The following is a 20,481-nucleotide window of genomic DNA, read 5'->3' as shown; positions in this document are numbered from 1 at the left end:
ATGAAGTAACACTGTTCTAATCGATTGTTACTTCTTCTTATTACAACATGTGTATAGTGATTTGGATGGAATGATTACATGTAGGTTATTCCTATTTACCGATTTGATTGCAGTTGTATGTTATGATATTCTATTGAGTTGTTAGCTCACTCTATGATTTTTATATGTTTTTAGGATGGGGCAAGATCTAGTGGGGTGAGGCTAGTTGGATCAAGCTTTTCAAGTTTAGTTTAGATTTCTATAATTTATAGTTAGAAGTATTAAAAGAAATATTTATGTTCTGATGTATTGATTGAACTTTGTAAATGAATTTTTGATGAATAGTTAAAATAGTAAAATATTTTGATGTACATAATTAGTTCTGGTGGCTCTATTTAATTAATAGAAATTAGCGACTCTGATAGATTAATTAAATGATGAAATAGACTATTTCTTCACATTTAGGTCTTGTGGTATCACACAAATCTCTTACAAATATAATGTACAGTTATTTGAATTTCCAATAGTAAGAATTTTTTACTGATCCTACAAGATAAAATGTTATTAGAGAGATTTACACCCATATGGAAGAAGTCACCATAAGTAATGAAAAATTTAAGGATCTGAAGAGAAAGAACACAATCAAAGAAAGAGGAGAGCAACTTTTTTTGAATCGGGAGCATAATGTACAAATATCATTAACAATGATACCCCTCATGACTCTTAATTTGAAGGCATAATTATGAAGTTATTTTAAAAAGGATGTTGCATTTGAAGAAGATTTATACCAAATAGAGTCATAAACAGAGAGGCAGGTTGTGTTGAATAATCTCCAAATGATCTTAACTCTTGATAAGATCTCAAGGGTGTCAAATAAGAAAAATTATTACATGTAGACGACGAACGCATTCGGATACCAATCAGGAGCTTCCACGTTACCCAATGCACAGTACATTGCATGACTAGGCAAATGCTGATTGGCCTCCGAATATATTCAACATCTACAAGTAATAATCTCTCGTCAAATATAAAGCAAATCAAGACCTTTATCTTTAGGAAGAGCATTGGAATGAAAGGATGATGTGAAATTTCTAGTTGATACCCTTCCCATATAAAAAATTGTTGATAAGACTAATGAATTTTTTTAAACTTGTTAGGAAAGTTGACAGATCTAAGCCTTTAAGCTTCTTAGGAAAGTTGACAGACCTAAGCTAGTAGAAAATATAATTCCAAATATAAAATACAAAAAACAATCTAAATAGTATTTTTTATTTAATTAAAAATTTTAGAAATCTATTTATATAAATATCTAAAAATTATTGCAACTCATTTTAGCTTATTGGTTGTGCCTTCACGTATTTGGGAAAAATAAACTCTTTATATAAGAATTATAATAAATTCATTGATGGTGACTTCACATGTATTTGAGAACTTCAATAGATGTATGCACATTAATATATAATTAAATTCATTCAAAATCTAAAAAAAAGAGCTTAAAATAAACCCAATAATGATAGAATAAGAATATGATGATACAAAACATTTTTTCACTAAGTTATATTTTTTATATTGATTTCCATTGTTCATATGAAATAACACTGTTCTAATTGATTCTTACTTCTTCTTATTACAACATGTGTATAGTGATTTGGATGGAATGATTACATGTACGTTATTCTTATTCACCGATTTGATTGCAGTTGTATGTTATGATATTCTATTGAGTTGTTAGCTCACTCTATGATTTTTATATGTTTTTAGGATGGGGCAAGATCTAGTGCGGTGAGGCTAGTTGGATCAAGCTTTTCAAGTTTAGTTTAGATTTCTATAATTTATAGTTAGAAGTATTAAAAGAAAGATTTATGTTATGATGTATTGATTAAACTTTGTAAATGAATTTTTGATGGATAGTGAATATAGTTAAATATTTTGATGTACATGATTAGTTCTGGTGGCTCTATTTAATTAATAAAAATTAGCGACTCTGATAGATTAATTAAATGATGAAATAGACTATTTCTTCACATTTAGGTCTTGTGGTATCACACAAATCTCTTACAAATATAATGTACAGTTATATGAATTTCCAATAGAAAGATTTTTTTACTGATCCTACAAGAAATGTTCTTAGAGAGATTTACAACCATATGGAAGAAATCACCATAAGTAATGAAAGAACATAATCAAAGAAAGATGAGAGCAACTTTTTTTGAATCGGGAGCATAAGGTACAAATATGATTGACAATGATACCCCTCATGACTCTTAATTTGAAGGCATAACTATGAAGTTTTTTTAAAAAGGATGTTGCATTTGAAGAAGATTTATAGCAAATAGTCATAAACAGAGATGCAGAGTTGTGTTGAATAATCTCCAAATGATCTTAACTCTTGATAAGATCTCAAGGGTGTCAAATAATAAAAATTATTACATGTAGACTACGAACGTGTTCAGATGCTAATCAGGAGCTGCCACGTCACCCAATGCACAGTACATTGCATGACTAGATAACTGCTGATTGACCTCCGAATATATTCAACATCTAAAGTAATAATCTCTCGTCAAATAGAAAGCAAATCAAGACCTTTATCTCTAAGAAGAGCATTGGAATGAAGTGACCAAACTATTATATCACATGAGATAATAAATTCTTGAAATGAGAAGCTTCTTTTTTATAATTATAGCTACAACTGAAGCGGAGCACGACTCTATTGAGCTTGATTAATTAATGAAATTAAAATAAAATTTAAATTTAGTTTTATAAATCCGCATCAAGTCCCCAAGATAAAATTATTCTTATTGAAATAGTGATTAAAATATCATGATAAAATTAAAACTAATTAAATAAAAATAATATATTTTTAAAATTTTAAACACATTATATAAAAATTATGAAACCTTAATAAATTTAATGCAATTTAGGCTTCGTTTGGGGTGACTTTCTTGTTGCTTTTTAAAACCACTTTTTAGTACAAAATTTTTAATTTTTCTACTATAAAATTGCTTTATGAAGCAGCAAAAAAATCGTCCCGAACGAAGCCTTAGTTCCCAAGTTAAGTGTTGAGTTGGGTTCACCTCAAATTCGACTCAATAGCACATTCAGCATGGCTGGCCAGTTATTTATCTACTCCAATTTGAGCCAATTACCGAGTTGACTTAACTCGATTACACTCTCGTTACAACTATTTGCAAAGTTAGTTATAAGATTATTATGAACAAAATCACTATACAATAATAACATCAAGTTTTTATCACTTTGCATCAGGTCGCCTGCATGCATCTTTTTTCTCTATTGTGTTAAATTAAGAGTCAAATTCTCATTTAAATCTATTAAGAAAATTATTTTTAATATTTTCTAATCAAGTTTTTTAAGATCCAGCTCTGCAACTCTTAAAATAAGCAAGATTTAATACATCTACTCTACTAACCGGGTCATTAAAAAGATAACATTGAATATGACCAAACCATCTAGACGATTCTTATTGTAAAAAAAATATAAGAGTAATAAAATAATTGCAAGTAGAAGACTTATCAAATAACTAGATTGAAGCGTGTGAAAAAAAATAAAAGATCGAAGCGTGTGAAACACTATTCTTAAAGTTACATTTCCACTTCTCCCAAGTGCAAATGTACACATCGATCTAACTCTCAGAATTCAACTAACTCTTTGCGGTGATATACAGTAATCACGAGAAGCAGAAACAACGATGTAGATATTTGCTTTGAATAAATATATGATAGAGTGAATGATGAAGAGAAAAATTAATATTTTTTTCATCATAACCAAAGAAGCCTTATATAGATCATAAAAAAAACCTTTATAATTACAAACTTTATGATAATTAATTTAAACTTTTTTAAATCATATCATAAAATAGCAATAATAACTATTTTAGTTATAACAGTAATAATTATTTATGTTACCAAATTTTCTTTTAAAAACATAAAAAAGATAACTCTGTTTAATCTTATCTGCCATAAGAGCTACTCACTATATATAAAAAAAAAAAAAAAAAAAAAAATCTCAACAATTGTAATACTGTAGCTAATCTAATTTGAAAAGTTAGTTCATTATAAAAATTTTTCAATTCATAAAAAAAAAATTAGAATTATAACCAAAAAAAAAAAAGGACTGAATTAAAGAAAAATAAACTATCAAAAAGCTCTGAATTCTCATGATCAATGCACACTCTGAATAAGAAACACATTCTATTAATCACAGATATTTGAACCAGATGGATTGACAATAAAGATTCATTATTGTTCCCTCTCATCCTGAACTTTTTTTTAAGGCCTTTTAAGCCAATTAGGTCAAATTCATACACAACACGTACACAAGCTTCAAATACAAGATCTCTTGATCAGTATCCAAAGCTCCTAATCAATGGATGAAGGTCTGTGTCTCTCATCCTGAACTTGAGATCATATTTTTAAACTGTACAATTCCTAATTACAATTCCATTTGATACAGTCTAATTCACAGTTATATACCATGAAAACGAGCATAATCTAATGGAGGAAAACTTACTAACCATTTCATGATCCCCAAATTGATATAACAAAATCAATAGACGGAAGCCCCTTCCCAGCCCATCCACTCCTCCCAGGAATCCCAGCTGGAGTCATACATTCCCTTCGGGTCTTCTTCGTCACCAACCCAATCATTAGAATTCTGCCATGATTCCAGTTCCTGCTCTTCCTCTTCTGATGCCCTCAGACTGCTTATCACAACCTGCAATCATGTCTTTTTTCTCATCACAACCATTTAAATGAAATTTGTAGATCATTTCAATGCAGCGCAAAAACAACTGAAGTCGGATTTGAAGTAGATGCAATACAAACTCAAATGTAAGAATTTCTTATAGAAGAGCAAATTTTAATGTTCAATATATATTTATCTGAAAATAAATTTAATAATTATAAAACTCAAAAATCGAATAATTATTTTAAGATAACAAATGATATTTTCCTTTGAAAAAATGTAAGAGAATTATGACATTATAAAAGGCATTTTCTTTAATTTTCATTTTAACAGGACTAGAGAGGATCAGAACGAGAAGAGGGAGAGTCGTACATCATAAGCTTTGTTGATCCGATGAAACTGAACTCCACAATTGCTTCCCTTGCAAACATCCGGATGATACTGTAAAACCCACAAATCAAAATCTCAGTGAAAAAAACTACTTTCACCCAAACATAAGAAATCCACAGAACAATTTGATCAAATCCCATCCCAAACAAAACCAAAAGATCCACAAACCTGCAAAGCGAGCCGTCGAAAGGCCTTCTTGACCTCCTTCTCAGACGCCCCTGGCTGAATCCTAAGCATCCTGTACTCTTCCATCAGGCTTCCCGTGCCGGCGGCGGCGGCGCAGAGAACTCCCTCAGGCCTCTTCTTCCCAGTCTTCACCTTCCTCCAGGAAGGGCTAATCGCCTTTCCAATCGAAATCAACATCGATCTAGCTTGCAGAAACCCTAATTTCCCCTCACGCTATTTAGATAGAACGGAAACTTCACCGCTGGATCGGATTAGTGTTTCAAATTTATAATGGTAAGGGTAAGATGTGCCTGCGTGGAAGGAATGTGGAACAAGACCTCGTTCTTATCCGTTTCTTTTGATAGAGTTCCCAACAAAATTTGAAATAGGTAAAATTATATGTGGTTTTATGTTTTTTTAATATCCAGCAATAATTTATAGAATATTTGATGTAAATTTATAGTTAAAAAAATAATTGTATTATTTAATTAGTAGTTTATTCATATTTTTAAAAGACATGTGGTGTATATAAATGAGTCATATAAGAATACGTGGAGTACAAAAATTCAATTATTTATGAGTTGGAGAAAATGGCAAATAAAGCTCGCTTTGATATAGACATTTCGGCTGATTAAGTCAAATTTTCACGCACATCATTTATGTAAGCTATGAATTCAAGATATTTTGGTTGAAAGCTAAAGCTCCTAAGCCTCCTAACCAATTGCAAACTTTGATGTGTTAGTTGGAAACTGTAGGTTGCAGGTGACGTTCAAGCGTCGTCCAGATTTCTTGCGCGGTGGTGGCGGTGATGACGTATGGTAGAATGCTTGGTGAGATCGTTGCGAAGAGAGCCGACATTAAGTTGCTGTCAATGAGCGTCCAGGCAGCATGCTCTGCCGATTTTCCATCAGACGGAGGAGGTTCTGCTCCAGTTAGATGTCCGACGTATTTGTTGGCCGTGACCTGCTGAAGAACTTGAATCCGCCAGATAGCATAGTTGTCGATCGTGAGGGGGTGTGGGATGAGATTCTTGATATTTGAGATAAGGAATTTAAGAGTCGCCGGAATGCTTATATCTGGTTGAGTGCTGCCGGGCTGAATGGAGGAGGATGGAGGGCGGGAAGAAGAAGAGTCTTAATCTCCCATCTAGGCTCTGATACCATTTAGGAACTGGCGTGTAAGAGCCAGAACTCACGGATCGGTTTAGGGAGAAAAGACAAGAGCAAGAAAGAGGAAAAGAGAATCTTATGTTGATACCGAGATGTTTACAGTGATCCTATAAATAGACTATTGCTGGTAAAGATGTAAATATTCTAATACAGGTTAATGCTAATACATTGGTCGCTAACATAATATATGTTTATATTTATCTTAATTGGCTCAAATGTAAAAAAAAAAAATCCCAATTGCATGGGCGGATGGGCATTCATTCCGCAAGTCGCAGCCTTCTCCCTCGCGTGTGCGCGAACAACAGATGGCCTTGTGAGGCCCAGACGTACGGCTTCAGGCGGCGTTAGGCTTGCCGATGAGTTTCGCAGCCTTCTCCTCCCTCACCTCAGGGCCCTCACACGTGCGCTTGCACGAACAACAGTCAGCAGACGTTCTCGCGAGTCCTAGATGGCGGTCGATGACTTTAGGTTTGCCGCTGAGTTCTTTTTTGCAGATTTTCCACATGGCGACTGTGCTGCTATGTGAGTCTTTAGCCGTTTTGCCCAGAGAGGCGAGAGGTAAAGGTTTTTTTGTTGATTTCAGTTTAGAGATATTTAGTAATGTTTTCCTGCATATATTAGTTTTGTAATTTTTGTTTCATTTATAGAATTTTTGTATATTGGCTGTTTGAATCCTAAAAAATGTATTTTAAATATAACAAGTTGATTAAAATAATCTTAAAAAAAGTTGATTACAATGACACAGTTTTATCCAACTGATTTTAGTCTTTTTGATCAGGCGGTTCTTGAAAATCAAATGGATACTTATATTATGGACATATGATCTGATGATCAATTCTATAATTTAAAATATATACGAAGCCTTGCTGGGAAAATGATCAAAAAGTAGAAAAGATGTTATATATCATGTTATTTTAGACTACTAGAACTGGTATTGGTATTATTCATTGCTACAATAGACGTCTAAAGAGTATTTGAATATTATAAAAAATTGACTGCGAAATATGATTGGAGATCAATGAATGAGTGATTTATTAATTGCTTATATTGAGAAAGAAATTTTAGATTATATTGAAAATGAAATAATCATTCAATACTTTCAGAATATGAAAAATAGACGTTATAAATTATAAGTTTTTTTTACTATCTTATATTTAATATTACACATTTTTAGATGATAATTACAAATAAAATTTGAAATTGCATATACCGGTCCGAAGTCTAGATGAAAAAAAGTTGAGGGCAAATTTTTCTCTAATATAATGAAAACTCCATCACTTTATGTGGTAATATACATAGGCTTGCTTTTGTTAAATCACATAAATCTCCATGTACTATATATTTAATTGTCTTTTATAGATTATTGAATGGTTTATCATACTTTCTTCAAGATTAATGCTTTCAAGTTAGAGGCGCATTGCTTTTCTTAAAAACATAGCTAAAGGCCTTTTTTAGATGATTACCCTACCACTCCATGCAATAAAAAATTATTATGTGCAGAGTTCGAACATAGCTCGAGTCTAGACTTTTACACATGGCTTGTATGCACCATGTGTACAACTTATAAAAATTATTATGTGCAGAGTTCGAACATAATTCATTGACTCTAGTCTTTTATAGATTATTGGCTGGATGCTTTCAATATGCACTATCATTAATACTAGCTTGATATTTGTGAGTTTTCAGCAAATCAATATTAACATTTAATATTGATCAATGTAAATGTCTGTTGATAAAGATCAACATAATAAGTGATACATATAATCTTAATGGTATAAAGTTTCCAGAATATTGATTTACTTAAATATTTTGTTGGGAGGTCTTTTTGAAAGTAATAAACATTTACTTTGTATACTATTTGCGGAAAGTATGGAAATTAAATATATATGCTGATGATAAATATCAACACTCTTTTTATTTAATGGATCGTTTTTATTGAAAGCATGTATAGCATATATAACTATCAAAATGTATTTATATTAAACATTGTGATCAATGCAGGTTTAATTCTGAAGGCCCTTCCTCCTCCAGCATGTGAACCCGAGGCGGCTGTCACCACAAAATTCATTAATTAATTAGTTTGTATTTTATTTTTAGAATTTTCTAGAAAGACTCTTCATCTTCCTCTCTTGCAACTATAAATATCCCATTTGGTGGAGGATGAAAGGCACAATCCCTTGTGCCGGTCCAAGCATTCCTCTAGATTGGTAGCTCGGGGAGCGTAGGTGGCGATCAAAGCCTTGTTCTCTTGTGTCGGTCCAAAATTTTTACTTGGATTGGTAGCTTGGGGAGCATAGGTGGCGATCAAAGCGAACATTGGCGGCGATCGAAGCCTAGTTCTCTTGTGCCGGTCCAAATTTTTTCTTCGATTGATAGCTCGGGGAGCTTAGGTGGCGATCAAAACGAACATTGGTGGAGATCAAAGCCTGGTTCTATTGTGCTGGTCCTTTTGTCGATTGGTAGCTTGGAGGATGCCGACGACGATCAAAGAAATGCCCTATTGTGTCGCTCCTTGTGTGGATTGGTAGCTCAGAGGGCGTTGACGACGATCAAAGCATTGACCTCTTGTGTCGGTCCTTGTGTGGATTGGTAGCTCGGAGGGCATTAACGATGATTAAAACATTGCCCTCTTGTGCCGATCCTTGTGTGGATTGGTAGCTTGGAGGGCGTTGATGACGATCAAAGCATTGCCCTCTTGTGTCTGTCCTTGTGTGGATTGGTTGCTCGGAGGGCATTGGTGACGATCGAAATTTTTCTTTCTTGCAAAAGTATAAACAACCCGACAATGGCCACTTTTGGGGAGAGATTTGGCAATAGAAATGCCTTTAAGGTGATTTGACTATAATCAGCAGACAGGTAGAACCCTGTAATGTGTGGTGACTGGGTGGAAGTTCGTTGGCAGTCATGTGAAAGTCTGACAGTGATCAGGAAGAAGTTTGACTACGATTGATAGTTAGGAAGAGACCTGATGACGTTCAAATAACAAGAAAAATTCCGACGCTAATTAATGATTGGGAAGAGATTCAACGATCGTAAGTTAATCCTTTAATGCATGGAGTATGCCAATGAAAGCCTATTGGAAGTGGTTATGTGGTATTCCGACGTTAGAGAATAGGCGATGAGCTAATGACAATAATTAAGTTGCATTTTGTTGAAGATAGAAGGTATGCATGATGACAGGGGCATATAACTGATAATTTGATGGTGGGGGTCAAACATTGTGTCAACTGTAACTGTCTAATGATACACCAATGATGATAATAGAGTGGAGGCCTATCGAGGATCCAATCTTTCTTTGAAGGAACCGAGAAATGCTTTGAAATGCTTTAGGGAAGAAGTTGATGGGATCCATAAAAGATGTTTAACTATTTGAAGAGGTCCAGGAAAGCCACCAAGAATTTTTGATCTACCCAAGGTTGTTGTCAAAGCGTTGTTTGAAGGCGTTAATCTGTATGAAAAAGGTTGAAGAATCCGTTAAGGATGTATGACATATTCGAGGTTATTTTTCAGAGCGTTGCTCGATGACGTTAACATGTGTGGAAGAGGTCAAGAGAATCCACCAAGGATATTTGATCTATTCGAGATTATTTGTCAGAGCTTTACTCGATGATGTTAATCTGTATGGAAGAGGTCGAGAAAATCCACTAAGGATGTTTGACTTATCCAATGTTATTTGTCAGAGCTTCACTCGATGACGTTAACCTATATGGAAGAGGTCGAATCGAATCCCCCTGTGATCGATTATGTCTTAATTGGGAGGGAGCATATGTTGCATGTAACCCAAGTAAAATATGAAGATTGGTATATAATTAGACCGTTGTTATCTTTTGAGGTCGAGATTAAGACCATGCCCATTGGGAGAAGTCCAGCTATAGATTGTATACAGCTTGCAATCTATTGGAAGAATCTTTCTATTTGCTAGAAGCTTTATAAAAAAAAACTTTTCGAAGATATCTTCTTGAATGTTGGAAGCATTAGAAGGATCTTCTTGACCACGACTGCAGACAAGTTTGCCCCCCAATTTACATATGATTCCAAAGAAATTGATGGAACAATGGTTAATATTAAAAAGTTGATTTGAACAACATTTTGAGTAGAGAGCAAAAGTTGCCCTCCAGTCAGGAACGACGTTCTCACATATGGCGCCAAATTGTTGCGTCCTAGAAAATTTGCGGCGATAGAGAGTGATAAAATTTAACGTCTTAGCTTTGTACAAATTAAGATCCAGCACACAAACAGATGAAATGAGATGATGTAGCATTTATAAGAGACACAAGAGTTTTTATGTGGAAATCCCTGAAAAGGAGGAAAAACCACGGGGCTTGGCCCAATCTAAATGAATACCTTAGTGTTTGCAGTCCATTACAAATGAGGCACTTTCTTAAGAGGAAGGTATTGGCTCGATGTAGCAAATATATATCATACATAGTATATTACATTGTGGGAGTTGGATGAATCAATGTTGACATGTTTATTTGGGGTGGCAAAATCATATTCGGCGAGTAATGTAGATCGAAAGAACAATATTCGGCGGAAGTGACGGAGGTCGAAAGGACTGTAGTCAGCGAGCGACATAAGTCAGAAAGACTGTTGTATGGAGATGGAGGTCATAAGGATCACAGTCGCCAGGTGATGGGGGTCGGAAGGACCATTGTCGGCAGATGACGGAGGTCAGAAGGACCGTTGTCAGTGGGCGACCAAGGTCAGGAGGACCGTAGTTGGCGGGCGATGAAGGTCGAGAGGACCGTAGTTGGTGGGAAATGTAGTCGACAGACGACGGAGGTCAAAAGGACTATATACGGCGAATGACGGAGGTCGTAAAGACCATAGTCGGATGACAGTGGTTGGGAGGACTGTAGTTGACGGACTGGTAGAAGTCCTACAGTGTTCGGCAGACTGGCGGATGTCCCTCAGTGGCCGAAAAGAACTTCGGCTGTGGTTATGAAGAATTCCAGCGATGATCGATGGATGAGCAGAAGTCCAGTGATAGTCAGCGGACTGGCGGAAGTCCGGCAATGGTCGGCGGACGGGCAGAAGTCCGGCGGTGATCGACAGATGGGCGGAATTTCGATGGCGGTCGGCGAACTGGTGGAAGTTCTTTGGTGGTTGGGAAGAACTTCAGCGATGGTCGAGATGAACTCCGATGGTGATCGGGAAGAACTCCGACGGTGGACGATGCCAAGAGAGCTCCTAAACTCCTCCCTTTATTTCCTTCTTCTTACCCCCCACCCCCTCCCCCAAATGTGAAGAATGAGAGCCTATTTAAAGTTTTTCAAGAGTGGCATGGCTTGTAAATATGCGGAGAATCAAGGTCAAAATGGGAGTGTTTGAATGGACGGTAGATATTGATCCCCTTGATCATGGACCGTTTAATGGTCATTTGAAAGCCTTAATGATATCAGAATTCAGTGATCTTGGGCTCATTGGATTCATCTCGTTGAGCCGCTCGATTCGATTATAGATATGTCACGTTTGGAAACCGTTTGATAATTCAAATTATGTTATGTACCTTCAGATTGATCTTTGGGTCTTTGATTTGGACTTGTTTGGGCTCGGATTGAGTCGAATTTAGTGTCGCTGGGCTCGTATTTTCGAGATGCTCAGTTCGACTATAAGTTTGCGCTGAAATTGGAAATCATATGATCTCTGATTTAATTTTTGAAGCTTATAAGTCAATTTTGCTTCGAGATTCGTGTCTGATCAAGATAATTTTTTACTGATATATCAAGGCAAATTTTAAGTGTTTTTTCATTTATTATGATTTTTTAATTTATTGGTATATTTTATTAGCAAATTATTAAATTATTTTTATTTTAATTTATTTAAATTGTTATTCATGGATTATTTTATTTGTATTTTTAATAATTTTTTTAAATTATAGGTCAATTGGGCAACCTAATTGTACTTAGGATATTTTAAATAAGTATATGTTTCTAATCTCCATGGAACATTTCTCATAATTCAAGAATGATTCATAGAGTATCCATAGATAATTTGAGATTATTCAAAGCTTATGATTATTAATTTTTTTAAGGGATTACATTTTAAAATTATATGAAATGAATTTTATTATTATTAATTAATTCAGCTCTAACTTATTTTTCTATATTTTTAAATATTTATTAAGAGTTCAAAAAACTTTGATTTATACTTTTGTAGTTCTTTTAAAACTTTATACGATTTTAGCAGTTTCTCAATAAATTTTGTTTTTGTGAAACTTGCCCATATTTCATTACATGAAAAAAGGAATTACAAACAAAGGCCCAAAAGAGACAAAAACAAAATATTACAAAGCTAAAATCACCAAAATAAGCAACATATTGCAAAGCAACCTGAAAATGAAAATTAATACAAAATTAAAGAAATTGAGGAAGGACATGAAGCCTACAGGACTCGGGAAATGACAGGAGGCTCCTGTAAAATCAAGAGCAAAGTTCGTCACCCAGTTGTCTAGCATGGACCATCCATTGGAGGCAGAGAATCATTAGCAAGAAGTCTCAATTACCAAACAAAGGCCACCATAGGCCAAGCAGAATGAAGGAATCAACCACCAAGGTTGCCAAATAAAGCCAAGGCCATCCAGGGGGCATGCAGGAAACCTGCCTCGTCATTGTCTGACCCCGAGCCAACCAGACCAGCCAAGTAGATGCCACAGCAGAATTGCCCAACAATTGAAGCAGTTATAGGAGAAACTAAAACCATATGGTTGTGCACATTATCTGGAGCAATAGCAGAATTGCCCACCCTCATATTACCATCATCCACCATAATTACCCCCACAAGAAAAGAAATAGTAGCCTTATCCACTTTTTCATGAACAATAAAAGAAGATTGGATTAGAGGGGAATCCACCCTGACAACATCCATCACACTTTCCCCAACGAGATTGGGAGCAACCAGAGGGGTAGGATCGGTTTCCACACCTACAATACAAACAAGCTTAAGAGAATTAATTGGTTCCTTAGCTAAATGTGGATGTAGAGAAGCACATTCCTTCATAAAATGACTCAAATACTTGCAATGATCACAAAAGAAGGAAAATCATCCATAATCACCTTTTGGATATAACCAAATTTCTCTAGACCAATCCACACACAATCTGAATATCTTTTCGAATATCCAGTTCAACCAGAATGCGGGCAACTAAAGGATGAGAGCCATTTGGAGTCGCATTATCATATTGCAGTGGTCGACCAAAAGGGATAATAGGAGATTCTTCAAAATATTGAATTTTGGCGACCATTTTGTTAATTTCTTGAAATAATTACTCACAAAATATGAACGATGAGCAAAAACTCTACAATAATTCATATCATTAATAAATTTGATTAGAACGTGCTTAGCATTAAGCAAAGCCACTAAAAACCCTCTAGAAGTTTAATATTAAAGAAAAATTTCTAATAACTTCCAGCGGCGACCTATGATTAAGAAATTTTCCAACTAAAAAAAGCAAAGGGGGCAACAAGGGCTGAGCTTTCCTCATAAATTCATAACAAAGGAAAACCACGGAAAGTAAAGATTTTAAGGCAACCCCCAAAGTGGAATTAAGAAAACACATAGGATTAGGAAAAAAAAAAGGATCAAACAGTTTCACTTGATTAGCCTCCTTTGACGGAGGCAAAGGAGGCAAGATCAAGGAGAGAAAAAAAAACAAAAAGAAAAGAAAAGAGAAGAAAAATATTTAGCAGGGAGAGAGAGAGAGAGAGAGAGAGAGAGAGAGAGAGAGAGAGAGAGGAGAGAGAGAGAGCATGTTTCTTTGATTGAGACTAGAGGACGAGCGGGCACACTAGTGCCTAGAATAACTATAGTAGAAAACCCTAGTAGTGCCGAACTAGCTGTGATTTTCACTCAGTTACTAATATGAAGTTTCTCAATATAAATTATTATTATTTTAATTTATTTTATTTTATTATTATTTTATTTATTTATTTTTTATGCTTCTCAATATAAATTAGGGTATCCATGATATAAGGAGGGCTTGATTCCACAATTTAGAGTAAAAATAAATTTCTATTAATTTCTAAACTCTACTCTTTTATTGGAGTTAAAGTTGATTATATCATCATTTAATGCTGATGCAAACTACTCTTTACATGTAAAAGGTCATGATTAATCTTTTGTTAAGGTGGTAGGTCCTATGGTCCATATAGAATTATGCACAACCATCTGATCCTTGCATGTACAATGCTTGTTTAATCATATATTAATATGCGTAAGTAGTTGTTAAGTATAAATTGTGTATTATTATTAACCTTATTTTTGTATGAGGTCACTAGGACCAATCCAGACCCTAGATAAGTCCATAAATCAAAACCATCCAGATCTCAAATATACTTATATCTCAAGTCAATCCTAACCTCAAATCAATTCAAACTTAAAAGCTATATAAACTTCAAGATAATCCAGTCCTCAACCTTCAGTTTAACACTTGATCCAACCTTCAAGTAAGCATTAATCTTATACAGTCAATAATAATCATTTAATTGATTATAATTGAATTGTATAAATCAAATTCAATCAATCAAATCCAAAATTCAATTTAAATCCAGAAATCTAGATCTAATCCTAAGGCTAAAAGGCCTAGGTCCTTAAAGCATTTTTTAATGATTTTTCAAACACTTCAACCCACAGTAAGATGAGCACCAAATCATTATCTATCAATTGATATAAATTATAAATGTCCATAGGGTCTAACCTCTAAATTTGAGCTCATTATGAGACCTCTAATCCAATAAACTGAATCTATTTTTAAAGGTTGTAAAACTTTTAAATATTTATGGTATATGCCACTAGACATATCATCCAATGAATTTTAACCTTAGAGCATTCTCCAAAGCCTCTAACTACATCCAGACCCTTGATTATGATATGTTAAGAATTAATTTATATTTTGGTGGACCCAAATTGACCGCTAGTTAACCAGGGGTAAATATGACTAGAATGCCCCTTAAGGACAATTTTGACATTTTCTCCAAACTTTAACATGACCCATTCATATCAAACCCTATAACCTCCTCCATTGAATTCTAAATATCATTAGGAGTGTATAGGACTCAAATCCAAACCATAGTCAAACCTGGTTGACCAGGTCAACCTAGTTTGACAAAATTGCCCTTAAGGATTTTAAAGGTCATTTCAATCCAAATGACTTCATCTTTGCATGGGACCACTTCCATTCAACTCAAAATATCATTTTAAACATGTTCAACCCAACCCTAGGCCTTAGGTCAACCTTATTGACCAAGTCAACCTAGGTTGATCAAATGGTCCCTTAAGGGTTTAAATGGTCGATTTGACGCAAATGACCTTCCTATCCCTTGGGACCACCTCCACTAGACTTCAAAGATCATTTCAAACTTGTTGAACCAAGACCCAGTCCCTAGGTCAAACTAGTTGACCCAATGTCCTATTAAGAGCATAAATGGTCAGTTTGACCATTTAGACTAGTCTAATCCCTGAAACCACCTCTACCAAACCCAATTTGTCATTTCAAATATTTTCAACCCTGACCCAAGTCTTTGGTTAACTTGGTTGACCAAGTCAACCTAGGTTGACCCAATAACCCCTAAGGGTTTAAATGGGTCAATTCAACCCAATTAACCTTATCAAGTCTTCCAAACACTCAAGCTCACCTCAAAGCATGATTCAAATACAATCAAATTTATTTGAAGTTAAATCATCCTAATTTGACTTGGTCAAACCTCAAACTATGGTCAAACTATATATCCCATATGTGTTTCCATTTAAATTCCAAATCTATTCCCTTAAAAACCCTCAAACATACTCTATTTGATGCTTTGAATGTTGTCAAACTTGCTTGGAGTCAAACTATGGTCAATTTGACCAAGTTAATTCACTTTAACTTGGTCAAATCCCCTTAAAATCCCATATGCCTACTCAAATGTTAATTTCATGGCTTGAAACTCCTTCCAAGCCATCTCTTGACCCACCCCACACCACCTTACATGCCATGTCATCTGATTTGACTAGTTGATTGGTCAAACTAGTCAACAATGGCCTAAAAGACCATTAAATGATTAAATGTCCTAGGTTGAGCTGACCCTTCTTATTCAAAACCATTCCAAGCCTTTAAGCAATCTCTAGAGTTTTCTAAAACCCTCCCTAAGCTCTGATTTAGTTATAAGTAACCCCTAATCTCCCCATGTGCTCCATAGGAAAAACACCTTTCCACCTAGGTGTCCTTGGCCCATCCTTTCCCTCTGCCTCCTACCTACCCTAGGATAGATGGCATATATCAGGGGATCTTCCAATTCGATCAGGACCTTCCAATAGGTCTAGGGTCATTTGAATTATACAAAACACTCAAAATCAAGCTCATTTTATTCAAGCCATTCTTTCACTACCTCTAGCCTCCCAAAGTCTACTCTCATTTCATTTGAGCTTCCAAGACTTCCCTCTCCCATTTTCTCGTTCAAGCCCACTGTTAAAAGCCTGTCGGTGGCTAGATCTCTTAAAAACTGAAGCAATATTCCATCCAAAGCTTCGACGGCTCAATCAATTGTAATTTTGACATTTACTCTAACTAGGAAAAGTTGTGTGGATTGTCGTCAAGATCAGAGAGTCCAAGATCAATGAAATCCACTAGTTAGATTGGGTAAAATATTAAACCCTAACCTAGGACACTCTAGTTTAAATAACTTTTGATTAAGTGTGTTTCAAACCATTAAGCATGTCTCCATTGATTATGTTCATTACTCCTAGCTTTGTTTAAATTTTCATGGAAATTGATCTATCTTATTAAGATAATGAGGTATTTTTATATTTTTAGGGCATTTTTGTAGTATAGTTTGGGTGTACAAAATATGAGCCGTTGAGCAAAAAGACCAACAAATGAGATTTTGTTATACCATGCTTCGCTCATCTCACGTATATGTATTTGTCATTCTGGATTGTCGTTCAACTCAATCAGAGCCATTCTATTGAAACAACAGAGGATCGAATGGCTCATGCATTATTCCTAATAAAAATACATGAAATACATTATGAGCATATGACATTTGATGAGGTAATAAAAATCTATAAGTAAATTTTCTACTTCTTTTAATAATTTTAAATGTATCATATATCTTGAACTCAACTTACTATTCTTGCCAAACCTTGTTACTCCTTTTATTATATAACTTCCAAGAAAACATAGTCTCCAACTTTAAATTTGACATCCTTATTTGAGTCATAATGTTTCCTTTGCATGTTTTAGGTTGTTTCTAACCTCTTTATTATTAACCTGGTCTACTCATTAGCAGAATTAATCAATTCATAACACATTAATTTTTTTTCACATATTTCAACCCAAGATAATGGAGTTTTACATTTTTTGCTATACAGGGCTTCATAAGGAGCCGTACAAATACATGATTGGAAATTATTATTATAAGTGAATTTGATAAATGGGATATAATCCTTGAAGCTTTTTTAAAAGTCTAGAACATAATGTCTCAAAATATCTTCCAGTATCTAAATAACTCTATATGATTATCCATCAATTTGATTATGAAAAGTGGTACTAAAATTCAACATTGTTCCTAGACCTTCTTGAATGTCTTTCCACAACCTGGATGTAAATCTACCATCCTGATCATAAATAATTACTTTCATGAATCCATGTAATCTAATAATTTATTTCACATATAGATGAATCAGCTTATCCATAGGATTCATCAACCGGATGGGTAGAAAATGAGTAGACTTAATTAGTCAATCGGTCTATAATCACCCACAAGACACCATGACCTTTACCTATATATACTTATGAAAACTCATGGTAAAATTCATTGTTATCTCTTCCCCCTTCCACTCAAGAATAGGTAAAGATTTTAACAAACCATTAGGTCTCTGATATTTTGCTTTCACGAATTGGCAGTCACATATTTAGGACATTGACCTCCTTTTGGCATGGGCCTTTAGTATTTTCAAAGTTATCTTCTTATATATATATATATAGGAGATAATTTTCTTTTACTAAAACTTAAATTAATTAAACATAATAAATAAAAATTCTCAAATTAAGACATAAAATATAAAAAAAATAATTAAAAAAGAAACAAAAAGAAAAGAAAAGAAAATAACTAAAAAATAAAATTCCACTTAATTTAATTTAAAATCAAACTTAAATCAAGCTTAAAATCTTTTAAAAATCTAAAATGAATTATTATTAACAAATTAACACAAAATTTTAATCCATAAATTAAAACATTTAAAATAGCAATAATAATAATAATATAAAATAAAATAAGACAAAAGAGAAGAAAACAAAGAATATTTATGCATAAATAAAATACAAACCCCCACATAAATTCATCTCATATTAACTCCAAAGTAAACTCAAAATTTAACCCACTTTAGCCCTCAAACATTCTCTATATCAAACAAACTAATCCTAGCCCTTCATTCTAAAAAAAATGAGGGCATGATGGTCTTTGTTTTCATTCCTCAAACATTAAGATTAGTATGAGCTATTTTGGAAGCTAATAAACCTCCAAATAAAGCAAATATCATCATCCAACGATTGAGATTGAGGGTAAGGATATTAATGGGCTGCATTATTCAATTTTCAGGCATTATTTTATGCTTACTTTACTTAAAAAGCAAGCAAGGATAGCAAATTATGTGTTACTTTTCAAAGCATGCAACATGAAAAGCAAATCCTTGCCATCCTTTTCAAATTCACTTGGGGTAGGATGGTCCTTTTATGTCTTAAAGTTATTAGGGTTTGAATGCTTGTTGGGTAACTACAGGGAGACATGGACTGCATGGTAGGGGCTATTTTTGTTTTTAGTGGCAGTACTCTTTCTTTGCTTTTACTGGCATTGTAAGGCAATCATCCAAATCATTGATTTCACACTAAATTGGGGGCTTGATAGTCTTTTCTACCTTCCTCTTGTGCAAAATTTTCAAACAAGGAAAAAGGTGGGGGCTGAAATGGAACTCTCTCACGTGAAGCTCTTCGCTACTAGATCTCCCTCTCATATACCTCTCAGTCACGAGCAAGGAAAACCTTAAAAAAAGAAGAAGAAGAGTGTTGCTCTTGTTGATTTCCATTCTTCTTCATCAGACCAAGAGCAAAGAGCTGCTGCTCTTGTCTTTGTCTTCCCTTATAATCAAGAGAGAAAGAGAGCTAGCTATGGTGTTCGTTCTTCCAAAAAAAAAAACCAAAATAAGAGTGATGTTGTAGTTTTTCAAGGGAAGAATAAAAAGGCTGCAGCTGGTTCGTCCTTTCCAAGAGAAATGTGAAGCTGGTTGGCCCCTTCAAGCAAGAAATCGAGAACATGAAAGGGCTTTTACCATTCTATCTTCTTCCATCCAAAGCGAGAGAGGGAGCTGCTCTTGTTATTGTCCATTCTTCTCTCATTCGGCCAAGGAAAAATGAGAAGGGTTGCTGATATCTCATCATTCTTCCACTCAAAAGTTAGTAAAGGCTTCTCCTTCCTTTTCAAACGTCAAATTAAATTGAAAAATATAATCGTTGGTGATTTAAGTGAAATCGAAAGAAATAGAGTTATATAAAGGGCTCTAATTAAAGTGAGATATTGTTGGTTTTGATTTATGTTTATGTAGATTTTTGTGGCTAAACTAGTGTTTTGTTAGAGCACTATATTTTTTTGTTTTTTTTGTTGTGTGTTTATTTGGTATCAATAGATCATGGGTTGGAGAAGAGAACTTACATATATATTATAAAGTGGTTGAAAAGATTGCAAGAATTATATGTAGGAGTTTATAATTGTGTAAGTACACATGTATACAATGTTTATACTCCAATGATATATTTGTATATTCAATGTAATGTTTGATGGATATAATGGGAGAATTTTGTTTCTTGGAAAGAAGAGGAGTGACATTTGTTTTCTTTTCTCAAGTTTCATTTAACATGTGCATAAAGAAGAAATGACAAGTGGGGTTGTTGTTACATAAACACTCTTCTTATTAGTAAAAATGCTATGATTATTTGTTTGTTGTTACAAGTTGGGTTGTGCATGAAGTTGATATAATTGGAAAATATCATTCCATACATTCATGTCACAGATAATTCCAATGAAGCTTTACAAATAGCAAGGCATCT

At 34.2% G+C, this 20,481-nt stretch overlaps 1 protein-coding gene across 1 annotated transcript; it reads right to left on the bottom strand.

Moving 5' to 3' along the window:
- Positions 1-4,168: 4,168 nt before the first annotated feature.
- Positions 4,169-5,581, bottom strand: LOC110108939 (chaperone protein dnaJ 8, chloroplastic). The gene is made up of 3 exons (XM_020839807.2): positions 5,239-5,581; positions 5,053-5,121; positions 4,169-4,710 (listed from the first exon to the last, which is right to left on the bottom strand). The coding sequence occupies exons 1-3, from the start codon at positions 5,431-5,433 to the stop codon at positions 4,543-4,545; spliced, it is 432 nt and encodes a 143-aa protein (XP_020695466.1). The 5' UTR covers positions 5,434-5,581; the 3' UTR covers positions 4,169-4,542.
- Between the last annotated feature and the right edge of the window lie 14,900 nt (positions 5,582-20,481).

This window comes from Dendrobium catenatum, unplaced genomic scaffold, assembly GCF_001605985.2.
Source record: "Dendrobium catenatum unplaced genomic scaffold, ASM160598v2 original_scaffold_71536, whole genome shotgun sequence".
NCBI classification, from domain to species: Eukaryota; Viridiplantae; Streptophyta; class Magnoliopsida; order Asparagales; family Orchidaceae; genus Dendrobium; species Dendrobium catenatum.
Note: the sequence above shows the minus strand (reverse complement) of the source record. Positions and strands in the feature narration are given on the sequence as shown.

Coding starts and splice junctions, on each gene's coding strand:
- LOC110108939 (XM_020839807.2), bottom strand. CDS start 5,433: ATGTTGATTTCGATTGGAAAGGCGATTAGCCCTTCCTGGAGGAAGGTG. Junction 5,122..5,238: donor TTCGACGGCTCGCTTTGCAG/GTTTGTGGATCT, acceptor TGGGTTTTACAG/TATCATCCGGATGTTTGCAA. Junction 4,711..5,052: donor GGATCAACAAAGCTTATGAT/GTACGACTCTCC, acceptor ACATGATTGCAG/GTTGTGATAAGCAGTCTGAG.